Raw genomic sequence first — 12,683 nt, 5'->3', positions numbered from 1 at the left:
AAATCGGCACCCTTAATCCTCACGGTATTAACGAACGCTTTTCATTTAACTAATATATTCCTACTTTTCTCGTTGCCATGTTACCACCAATAGCGTAGCTCCTACTCTACTATAAAAACTACACGTAACCCATAATCCCTCGATTCGCTCTGACGAAGGGCTAACGCTCGAAACGTCAGCTTTTAGAATCTCTGTACGGTGGTCAATTTACATTATCAACTCCGTTGATAAACCAAATTTTTGTATACTACTTCCCCACCGACGCAGCACCACAGTTTCTTTAGAAACTACCCCTTCATTCACATGTAAATACAAGTTACGCTCCGACTGTGATGGACTGCTACTAAACCCTGTGAAATTTAAGACCTTAACAACTTTAGGAGATCGATCTTTTGCTGTTGCTGCTCCTCAACTATGGAATTTACTGCCCTATGCGATCAGGAGTAGCCCCTCAATAGCATCTTTTAAAAAGACACTCAAGACATTTTTATTTCAGAAAGCTTTTTCATAATTTTATTAATATGTTTTAGTAGGTTTTATGTAGTTTTATGTTTTAAGCGCTGATGAAAATAGCTATATTGATATCGGCGCTATACAAGTTTATTATTATCATTATTATCAAACAAAGCTTAATTTTAACATAAATTCACAGAAATAAAACACGGAAACAAACAAATGTCATCATACTGTTCACTGCCCTTCTTGACTTATTAAAATCCTCCTTTGTCAATTAACCCATTCCGGCTTCCAATAGTTCTTTCACATCATAATTTTGCTTGGCTGGGAAGCCGGGTCCTGCCTGCTTCCATATTTCGACCAGTGCTTTGACACATCTTCCTGAAAATTCATGCATAAAGAATGAATAATCATGGTAACCGTCTGAGACAGGATTGAGAGAACCAGACTTAGTTGTTGTGTCATACTGTATTCCAAAGCCTTCACCAACGGCTGTCACTTCCGGATCCTTGAGAGATTCTCCAAACGCTTTTCTGTAGATGATGCCATGTACTTTGCCCGGCTCATTCCATTTTGTTTGCAGATCTTTGAACGAACTGGTGTCGGTTTGCATGATTACAACATAGCCACTCTTATAGTGAGTACCGTTTGCAGTCCGCCAATCTCCTTGACCATTGCGACCATAAATAATGATTCCTTCGTACTTGTGTTCACGTCTCTGATATGCGTCTGATTTGCAAGATAAGTGAAGTGTCTTCACGGTAAAATTCGTAGCACCGTCAACCGACGAACGAATATCAAATGACGTGCCATCATCTAAGGGATCAACTCGGGCGGAGTAAGACATGATTTAAGTTTTCGTTATCAGTGCCGTATTTCGTAAAGAGACTTTTACCTTACAGCAACCCTACAATTGTTTGACTCGTCCCCACTCTTCTTCATACAGGGCGCAGGGAGAACCATATTTGGAAAAAGATTCCGTATTTGGGCATAGTTTATTCCGAGTGCTTTTACACTGGATTTATGGGGATAATGTGAAAGGAAATTATCACGTCATGTTTCTGGAGGCAATTGATTTCGCGTTTAAGAAATGCCACTTTACCTTTGTGCCTAAGGCGGAACAACTGCAAGCTATTAGAGACCTTAAGACACCCGTATATCGGTGTACGGGTACGGGTAGTGTACCCGTAAAGGTAAAATGTTCTTGTGCGCAGCTAATTACTGGGTTGCCTATGGGCAAACCCAGTCGAGGTCTGCGTTTAGTTTGTTTGTTTTCTTTTTTTTAGTTTTTCTTTTTTTTCCGCGTCGGTAAAAGTCTTGCCTGTCACTCCCCTGGTAAGTGGTGTCTTTGCGCATAGAGCCTTTTGCGCGTATTTTCTTAGGATCGAGAGGGTAGTGGAACTGCGTAGATTTCTCTGGTGGACACAGTAGAATCATTAACTTAGCCTGCAATGGCGTCGAAAGTCATGCAACGCGAATGGCGTTTTAGTGGATCCTTAAACAAAATATACCCTTATGGAGCTCAAGAATGGAAAGTCAGTTGGATAAACTAGGCATGAATCTCAAAAGCGACGAGTACTGGACTTCGACAACAATCTATCGCCCGTCGAGATGAAATCAAAGTGAGCAGTATTTACCTGAAGTACATGGTAATTTGACACAATTTGAGTTTCTTGTCTTCACGCACGCCATGAAATAGGAAGAGGTTTTCGCCTCCAAGAGCAAATATGTTGTTTGTTTCAATACAATTTTCGCTGGAAAAGGATTCTGTGGTATTTTCTGCCTTTGTGAATTATAATATCATGTTGTGTATTGAATTTTCGAGCTTAAGGTTCAAATGTGATATGGGAGAAGTTTTTTAGTATTGCTCTGTAAGCAGGAAGGGTTCACAGGCCTGTTGGAAGCGTGCTTGAGTTTCAACAAAACGAGCCCCAAAATCAGTGAAATCTTGTGACGCAGATGAATAATAAAGTAGCTGCTATTTCCAAAATGATGGAATTACCTGGTGATAAATAACGTCGTACGCGTCTTGAAGAGTAAATTTTGACTTTGCATAAACAAGAGTTGGGCGATTGTGATCTTTGTTTTGACTTCTCTCATTCCATCGTCAAACTTTATGACACTTGACAGAAAAAGAAACTTACAAAAACCCGGTATCTTGTCATCATTTGACACAGATGCTTCACTGTTTGGCGAGTAAACATGCCGCGGTAACGTAATCACGGCGCCCGCTGAATTCCGGCCATGTCACTTTCGATTTTGCGATTTATTTGAACGTAGCAAAAATCTCCCAAAATGTTTGTCGCTGATCGTAACTTTTTATATTCTATATTCACGGTTCAAAATTAATGTTGTTTTCATGTCGTAAATATTTTATTCTCGATCGACCGTCCGGGAAATTTCCTTCTGCTCTTTCTGAAAACTGTGTATCAATAGTTATTTGCTTTTTCATCAATATTTGTTTTGCATAAAGCAAGCGAACAAAATCTGTACCTTGCTGAGTTCGCATTTGTTAGCGTTAATAGTATTTTCGGTCAGATGTTTCTGTTTTTTGTGAGGGGTTGATTGTTTTGGTCTCCCATCCTAACACTAACCCCGCGAAACAGGGCTTGACTTCAATGAAGGTTATTATTACAAAGCCGTCAGATGCTCAGAGGGCACACTTGTGGTGAAAAGAAGTTGTGAGGGAACTTGAAAATTATCAACATGTCAGCCCAGAAGACAATGTTTCTCGCTTCTCTTTTATTTGTTATTCTTCAGAGACTGGAATGCTGTATTTCAATACCACACAATTCAGTGCCTTTTGATTTTCTGTAGCACGTACCACAGGTAACCCAGTATATGCTTCACAGAAGCATCTCGTTTGATTAAGATACCCGAAGAGTTAACGCGGGGATTGGTAGCGATTGTTTACAAAGATGGCGGCTACGGCGGCAAGGTTTGCTCTTTTTACTCAGAAATAAGTTGTATAAATTGTTTAATAAAGTCTATCAAATGTATCCAAACGTCTTCTTTACGAATGTTCTGTCTTTAGAAAGTACGCCAATGATATGCTTCTTCTCCATGCGTTTGACACTGACGATGAGGACATCGAAATTCTTCTTGTGGATGCTTTGAGTAAAGTTCCGTCTAGTGTTGACATAGGTTTTAAAATTGACCTTGAAAATCTGGACGAGCAAACTTCCATCGACCTGTTTAGGTAACAGCGAGTTTGAATTATAGTCGTGATAACAAAGGTATGGTATTGGAACTCTCCAAACCTTACAACTTTTCGACACAGGTTTAGCAAAAACGATCTTAGAGTACTGCACGATGCTCTTTCAATACCTGCTGTGTATAAGTGTCCAAATGGAACTGTGGCTGGTGGCTTGGAAGCTCTGCCTATCCTACTACGAAGATTGACATATCCAAACCGTTTGTGTGATTTGTGTCAGTTGTTTGGAAGACCCGAGCCGGAACTCAGCATGATAGTCCATGAGGTAAGTCAATTTTTTTTTGAGTTGGCAAGGGGTGGGGAGGGGAGAGTCAACATTAACTTGTGTAAATAAATGGCCCTACTCTTATCATTAAGTGCGTTTTTCAGACACATGGGACATAATAAACAGATCAGAACTAGTATTCCCTGGTAGTATTAACTGATTAATATTTATAAAACATATCAAAAGCTAATTAAGGGTATTCCATGTATTTGAAGCACCCCCCTAACTGTCTTCTTTCAAGCCACCTGTTTATTGACCTTTTCCCCCTACTTTTTAAAGGTTTTGAATGACATATACATCAGGTGAAACTACAAGTTGGAGTACTTGGACCAGAACTCGATTGATGCACAGTCACTTGCAGAAGCCATTCACAATGCTGGAAGTCCACTAGACAACTGCTGGGGTTTTATTGATGGCACACTGAGGCCATGCTGCAGACCCATAAGAAACCAGCGAGTTTTGTTTTCCGGGCACAAGCGGACACATGGTTTGAAATTCCAGGTAGAAAGGACATCTGGCCAATTATAGTGCTAATATGTTATTCTTTGTCCATTTCATAATTGGATGTAACCTAACTTGTGTTCATTCGCTTTTAAAAGTGCATTTTGCTAATGTTCAAGTTAAAAAATATCTTAAATATCGTTTTATTTTTCAGAGTGTTGTTTGTCCAAATGGTTTGATAGCAAACTTATATGGCCCAATTGCTGGACATCACCATGATGCCTTCATGCTTCATGAGAGTAATTTAATGCCCAGGCTTGAAGGAAAGTTCAGAGCTCCACATATATTTAGCCTGTATGGAGATCCGGCCTACCCTCTCCGACAGCATTTACTTGCCCCTTATAAAGGAGCAATGCTAACTCCAGCTCAAGAATTGTTCAACAAAAGAATGAGCAAAGTTCGAGAATCAGTTGAATGGGCATTCGGGAAGGTTGTGCAATATTTTGCATTTCTCGATTTTCGGAAAAACCTCAAAGTCCTTTTGCAACCAATTGGGAAATACTATGTTGTGGGTGTTCTTTTGATTAACTGCCATACTTGTCTATATGGTAGTGTAACTTCAGATTACTTCTTCTTGCCTCCCCCTGACCTACACACAGACCTTAACTGATAATTAAACTGACAAATACAACCTTAACTCAACACTTTACCTACATTTTTCATGATTTTTTTAGTTACAGATATCAAACCTTGATAAGTTTCTTTACTCAGATAAAAAGGGCACGTCCATAAATTCTTAACTTCTCTTACCACAAGAATGAAATATCCAACCCAACATGAAAAGTCAACAAGAAGTCTCATGCAAGCATGTAACATTAATTTTGTAGTGCTACTTTTTGGAAGTCATAAAAGCTTTTAATAATTCAAGCTGCATGTTCATTTGTTGCTCCTGGAGGGAAATGCGTCTCTTCTCAACTTCTAACTGCTCTTGCCTAAGTTTAGTTTCAGCCTCAAGTTAAAGTTAAGTCTCAAGTGAGTAACAACTTACTTCTCTTCATTGTTTCCATAGCCTTATCCCTGAATTCATTTGCTTTCTTTTTATCCTCTTCATCTTTTTTCTTGCCCTTCTTGCTCTGCTGCTGTAAGTCATCAACATAAGCCCTGATATCATCTAAAAGTTGATGAATTTCATTATACTGCTCCTCAGTGCCTGACCTGACAATTTAACAATAAGACCCTCAGCTATTTGCTCATTATTTTAATGGCTGCAAAGTGTTGTAAAAACTCAAAAAGGAATTAATGAAGTACTTTTTTAAGGCTGCAGAGTTTTCATCTTTGTGATGGCGGAGAAGAACATCAAAGTGCTCTTTACATGAGCGGCCTTTGAGTGTGACTTCTTCATTTGCCCATGCTCTTTGGAGATTGTCAGCAATTAGGTTCCAGTCACTGGGATTACTAGGTCTTAATGCCAGCACTTCTCTAAGAAGATCAAGGTCATGGTTTATGTGCCATCCCCGGATGGGGGGGGGGGGGGGTACTCCCTTATACAGGCTTAATGGGCACGTGCGGCCAGCCAGGGTATGTTTTTCGGGATTTTTGTCTTGAACAGGGTATCGAATTTATCATTTTTTGTCTTAATCAGGGTATCGATTTATCAATTTTTGTTTTAAAGTGGGTTAAATGTCTTAAACAAGGTATCATAAACCGGAATTCTGTCTTAAAATGGGTAGGAAAATCAGCGATATTTGTCTTAAACAGGGTCAGGGTATGAGGGGCCGCGCCGCACCTCCCCAACCAGAGATACATCGAGTACCCCCCCCCGGGGTGCCATCTAAACATAGTCTAGAAATGAACAACCATTGTGAGGTTTTTTCTAAGATACTGAAGAGTGAATAGGAGGGTTTCTGAAAACGAACACACTTCTTTGTACTTCTCACAATTAGGTACATTGTTTTGAACGGTAGGTGATCTAATTTTAGTTCTAAGCAAGTTATAGTAATTTTAAAGTAATTTTATACATGCATGTCGCTTGATACATACAAAATCGCACTCAAATTCTACATTTTACATCTTAACAACAAGCTACAACAAGTAATTCATTCATACACTAGCGTATTGAAATATCATGGAACTATTTAAAGAAACTTGGCGGGAAGTCCCTCGACCGAAAGCGCGAGGGCACAACAATTGTTATCGCAACCCCGCCATTTGATCGAGGCACATCGCCAAACAATTTTTTTGATTTTCAACTTCAGCAGTGATTCCCATGCAAAACTTTTCAATGCTAGTGCTTTTGGGAGACTCGAACGTTGGAGCAATTCACAGAAATCCCCCGAATCCACCACAAATTGATATCGTTTCAGAGTTCAAACCGCTCATTTGAGATCCAAAATCAATCCAGTTTGAAGCGCTTTCTTTACAGCTAAAATTTAAATTTGGCAAAAATATTTCAACAGACTTGCAATAACATTGCCAAGGAGTCATACAATTCACATTTGCACTTAAAACGTCATAAAAACTTACTCGCTTCTCCATCTTGTCATACTCGTAATTCTTCTACGGGTAAACTGGTGTCTACCCCGGGAAAACGGCTGGTTCGATGACGTCATCGCAAAATGAAAAAAACATGGCGCTACCCGTTAAGGTCTCTATTCATGCAGTCGTTACCGGTAGTGATGGTTTTGTTAAATCTGCAACAGGATTTGGCAAGTCTGTTTGTTGCATGGTTGTTCCTTTAATATGTTTGCGATTTTCGTCGATCCGAGTCCGATGTTAATTGTAAATCAATCCTTCTTATCGTGAGTCCCAATCGTGGAAGATCACATGGATGACATACGAAAGTATGGAATTTCTTGCCTGAAACCCAACTGAACAGCTGCGTGATGTTGGCGCAATATCAAATTTTGATTTAATTGCTCTCCTAGCTGAGACTCCTTGAAACTTACAAATATACTGTAGGTCGTGGATGTGAATCGCTCAACGAAGACTAATAAATCTCCTGCTGGAACTCTTGTTTATTGTTCATTACTTCTGTCGATCTAGTTATGTGATAATTGTACTGATCCAGTGAACATATATTTGAGTTGCACAGTAATTATTGAAACTGTGATTGTTTCAGGAGTTTAGGCCTACCAATTTTTTTTCAAAATCGGGGACAAATTGTTTCGATACCCAATCATGATAAAACAGCCAGGTAAAAAATGTTGTAAATACTCTCAGTTTTATCAGGAATAATACACAAACACCGGTGACAAACAGAGATTTCCTTTTTAGTAATTAGAGTAGAGTAATTTACTCAGACTATTAGAATAATTTTTCAAAGCACTCGTCGCATTAAATCTTTCTTTCCTTACAAGCCGTGGCCGTGGCCAAATGGCAAGGTTTTATGTAGAGCTGCCTGTTGAGACTGCAATGATTTTTATATCGGAAAAACTAAAAGACGATTGCATGACAGAAAAACTGAGCATTATTCCTGATAAAGTTACGTAAAACGTTAAACGAAATTGAATCACAACCTTGACTATGTTTCTTTACATACCAGTTTGTGTTGATAACGCAATGGTGAAGCAATAATGTTCCTGTTAAATTTATACATATTTATGCACAGTCAAACATCGATTATTCGGACGTTGTCACGATTTTTTTCTCCGGTCAAAATTTGTTCCTGAATATTATTTAATAAGGATGAAAAATTCTACTTAAAAGCGTGTGTCACCTTGCTTTTATTGTTGCTACTTAAAAGCACTTTCCTTCTGAAACTCATTGTTAGAGGTAAAGTACTACAGATAATATGAAATTCTGACTCCGAGTTGTTTTGTCGCTTAGTGAAATCCTATGCTATATTTACTAGTTCAGCCTTTGCATCGATTTATTGCGATCTTTCAGTTGTTACATTTATTCGGCAATAATTTTTCAACATCACTGCGATCGGGATTTTTTCTCCTCGTTTGGTCACGACGAGGCATAATTTAGATGTTCTCTTTCCTGACACGGAGTTATTTACATATCCAGCCTGGCATCTAATGCAATATGATTGACTCATTCCGAGCATGCGCCTGCAAGTAATGCAGGACTCTCTCTTTTCCCGCCTGGGTTCCAGGCCCATTTTCACAGCGGGGTAAGGGGGAGTCCCGGAACAGGACTACCAGTAACTTCGATATGTTCACCTTCAACAATTGCTGTGACTGTGTTCTCCTGCAGTGGGGTGACTCTAATATCCTACAAAATAAAAACAAACGTATTGTTCATTTATGTCCAACTTGCAATCCAGCAATTTATAATAGCATGTTGCCTTAATTGTAACATAATATCGGTGCAATCTGTAATAGTCAAATCAGCAAATTGCGTCATTCTCACAATTTTAGACACTCGATTTTCATTGAAAAATTTTACTGATGAATTGTAGCCTATAGGATGGGAAGTCTATGATAAATGGCTATTAAAAGCTGCTGATCTGATTTAATATACAAAACTTTTTACAGTGGATTTAATTTGAGATATTTTATTGTTAAAAATTACTCCCATACATAATGCATTTTTTAAAAAACTAGCAAGACAGGCTACCTACCCTTTTTACAAATATGGCTTCAGCAATCACAATTGGTATTGGCCTTTCGTTGACAATCCTTTTTGACTGCCATACGTTGAAGCGAACGCATAAACCACGTTTGTTGACTTCGATGACTTCGGGGTTGCCATAATCTCTCAGCTGCCCAAAGTGCATAAGAACGACTCCTGTAAACTTTGCACATTCCGTTGGATCTTTAGACATAATGTCAAGTAAAGAACATCCAGCATAATTGGTAGAAACCGTGTAACGTTCGTAGCCCTGGGTGAATAAAAAGCCGCAAAATGACCATGCATGACGAAAATTTCAAAAGATATTCAAATTAGGATTTAGTTATATATTCCAAGTTTAATAGTGCGTACAATAATAAACTTAACAAATCTCGCCCCGGCGAAAAGTGGACAGCCATTCTACGTGTTGCATAGTTTCCTCGCCGTGCTTGACTCTAAATAATCGCCATGCTTGCCGCTCGATTTTTTTATCTTAATATCTAAAGCGATCCGCTGCGTGTTTCGCCCGATAATGCTGCACAAGCCCTGTTTCCTCAAAAAATGCTCCACCAAGCTGAGCTGTACAATGAACATGAGGCCAGGAGAATAGTTTCTTCACTAAACAGGCCTGATCGAAGGGCTTGTTTTCCAAGTTTGCAATTTCACTTTCCGCCATTAATTGATCCGCCATTTTGAAAACAGGATTTCCCAGTCGTTTTCTCCCCTTCTCCCTTCCCATCATCCTCTCTTCCACTTCGCGCGCTGCCGTGTCGCTGCCGTTTGTTATATGAAGACGACTGGGGACGAGTCAGTACAATTGCAGATCTACCGAACAAAGTCAAATCTTTTACAGTGCAAAAACTACAGGTTAATACTTCCGGTTACTCAACAAGGAAATGCGATGCGATGCGATTGGCTGCAGTCTTGAGGGTAGATGACGTCATGACGAATTGCGAGTTGTTCCCTGAAAGTAGCCTTAGGCATCCACTTGTTTCAAGAAAATATCAAACGTTACGCTTCTTCATCCCACGTAATATGCCGCATATGACCACCAACAACAATTCATGAACTGCCTCTAATTTCTCAGTGAACGAAGATTTTTTCTTTAAAATTTCGACAAAACCTAACAAAACCAACAGTAAAAGAAAAAGAGCAACAACAGATATAAGAGTAGACGGTTCAAAGTCCCCCATTTTCCCGTTTGATCGTCGGGATCGAGCATCTTGAGATGGGGGTACACGTGAATTTAAAGGGCATTTTCAGAGGTTTAAAGAAGGAAAGAAAGAAAGAAAATTATTTTTGGAACACCAACAGACAGTTGCCCCCAACCCAAGACCACACCAAGTTGGCAGGGGACTGTTTGGGTGTTCATATATCAATTTTTAACTTAAAATTCTAATTTTTATTTTCTTATTTCTCTTTTTTGAGAAAAACTATCTCCTCCCAAATATACCGAAAACTCACCAAAAATTTACAAAAGACCCCAGAACATTGATTTAAGTACAGTATAAGGTTTTTGTATTGCTTGAAACGCGAACGAGATATTTCCATTAAACCGATTTTAAGCGGCGTGAAAACCGCTTTCAGGTGTACCCCCGCCTTAAAGGGAACCTCCTCTAAAACAACAAAATAACTTTAAACCACAGAACATAATGTTTACAATTAGAATTGCTCAATCTTTTTCCAATGAAAACGTTTGTATTCGAGAAAAATAAATTCCAAAAACGCTTATTTTGGCTTTCAAATTTCATGGGCGCCGCCATCTTGAATAATTGTGACGTAACTTGGTTGCCCTATTGTTCTGATACAAAGAGCGATTGTTCTGGAACAATAGGGCAACCAAGTTACGTCACAATTATTCAAGATGGCGGCGCCCGGGAAATTTGAAAGCCAAAATAAGCGTTTATGGAATTTATTTTTCTCGAATACAAACGCTTTCATTGGAAAAAGACTGAGCAATTCCAATTGTAAACATTATGTTCTGTGGTTTAAAGTTATTTTGTTGTTTTAGTGGAGGTTCCCTTTAAGCAGCGAGCGCGAACTGGGGAGAGCGACATAACTACCGAGTGGGTGGGGGCAGGGGTCCCCACCCACTTGCCCGGTAGTTATGTCGCTCTCCCCAGTTCGCGCTCGCTGTTTCAAACAAAGATGGCGGCAGTTTGTGTTCTATCCCGACGATCAAACGGGAAAATAGGGGACTGTGGGCAGTTTAATATAAGCTAAGAGATAAGTTAGACCGTGAGCAGTCTCGTCTTCTCCATCTTCTCTAAGTTCTGTAGCGCGTATTGGATCTAGCGCGAGGCGAGCGGCGAAGCTTCGAAAGACTCTTTCGCCGCTTCGTGGAAGCGGTGGAAAAGAAGAAGAAACGTTATCCTCCCTCTCCCCAATATTAATCCTTCCTCCTTCTGCTCTATATTGGTGCTCTATAGCTGCGTTACATGTCACTTTTTCACAACCATGCTGATCAAAGAGCGCTCAAGGTCTAGATAGGCCCTTGCATGACTTTTGTGAAATATAAGTGTTTCGTCGGTGCAACGGAGTATTTAAGTACACTAAACACCCGCGTATCAGAACCTAGAGTTTTCCAACTTAGCCTTAATAGGTTCTCATTAGTCCCTTTTCAGTCCACCCCAGTGTACTGCTTGTTCAAGTAGTGTACCAATGCGTTTCCCAGTTTCTTTGTATTTGAGGTTGTTAAACAGTAGTTGCTTTACGTGGTGTGTGAATTTGGTTGACTGATTATATGGCCTGACAACTGTTTCTTGATCGAGTTCAGTTCTACCACAGAGACCGTTTTGCATTTAAGTACGCGAGCGTATCAAAGGATTAAAGTTCGCAATTGACTTTTTTGTTCAAATTGTAATGTCAGCAAGCCCGAGGAAAATAAAGTCACGACTTCATTGGATCAGCTTCTTTTCTTTAGTTTCGACCGCTGGCTACAAGAGGGTCCCCAATAGGCTTTTCGGGATGCGAGATTCGAATTCGGCCTTTTTAGAGCCCGGGATTCGGGATCCTAAAGAAATATATATATGGGATCGGGATTCGGGATTGCATTTATGGGCAGGACGCGTGATTTAGCGTTATTACGAGGCGGGATCTGGGAAATCGTCACTTTGAAGCCCCGAGATCCGCGATTTCTGACAGCCAACGGCAACGACGGAAACGACCGGAAATTTAAATGTACAGGAGTGACAGGCCTACACGACTCCCTAGCGCGTGTTTTAGCCTTTGAGTTTTGTAATTTCGCTCTCACGAGTATATCATTGATTGACCGCCCTCTTTTGTAAAATGACGGGCGGGTTTTGTAGATTTCTTTGAGCAATGGTTGTCGCTCTATTAACTGCCAGTCTTTCATGAGGATTTGTTTTAAGTTCGTCACTGCTGGGTGATATTGTGTAACGATTCGTTTGCTCTCTTGTGGTGTTTGAAGGAGTTCCAGTTTCCTGTTTTTAAGCTGCATTTCTGAGTGTCCTTTAAACAAGATTCTCGGGATAACCTCTTTCACGTTGGCGTGGTTTAATAATTTGGATGAGTTCTTCAAATATATTTTTAGAGGAGTTTGTTCTGAAAAGTCTCTGAGCCGAGCCTTTAGACTGCTGGTGAGTGGCACAAGGAGAAGTGCGTGCTTTGAACCTTTGTAAATGTTTGTCTCCAGAAATGTCGTTTTTGTATCTAAAGTTTCAGCCGTTTAATAATTATGGGGTGGTGTTTATTTGTTTGTTCAGTGAACCCCATCATTTCGGTTTCAAA

At 39.8% G+C, this 12,683-nt stretch overlaps 3 protein-coding genes across 3 annotated transcripts in view; 1 reads left to right on the top strand and 2 right to left on the bottom strand.

Annotated features, from left to right (window-relative positions):
- LOC138021839 (uncharacterized) overlaps positions 1–12,683 on the bottom strand; it is a 380,926-nt gene that overhangs the window by 271,106 nt on the left and 97,137 nt on the right. The gene's annotated exons all lie outside the window — the stretch shown is intronic.
- On the bottom strand, positions 309–1,345 carry LOC138021842 (uncharacterized). Its single transcript, XM_068868865.1, has one exon. It carries the CDS (start codon positions 1,301–1,303, stop codon positions 731–733), a length of 573 nt encoding a protein of 190 aa, XP_068724966.1. The 5' UTR covers positions 1,304–1,345; the 3' UTR covers positions 309–730.
- On the top strand, positions 3,375–4,241 carry LOC138018825 (uncharacterized). Its single transcript, XM_068865504.1, has 4 exons — positions 3,375–3,394; positions 3,491–3,655; positions 3,737–3,935; positions 4,215–4,241. The coding sequence occupies exons 1-4, from the start codon at positions 3,375–3,377 to the stop codon at positions 4,239–4,241; spliced, it is 411 nt and encodes a 136-aa protein (XP_068721605.1).

Source organism: Montipora capricornis, chromosome 10, assembly GCF_036669925.1.
Source record: "Montipora capricornis isolate CH-2021 chromosome 10, ASM3666992v2, whole genome shotgun sequence".
Lineage (NCBI taxonomy): Eukaryota > Metazoa > Cnidaria > Anthozoa > Scleractinia > Acroporidae > Montipora > Montipora capricornis.
The sequence above is the reverse complement of the archived record's forward strand: the minus strand, read 5'-3'. Positions and strand labels throughout refer to the sequence as shown.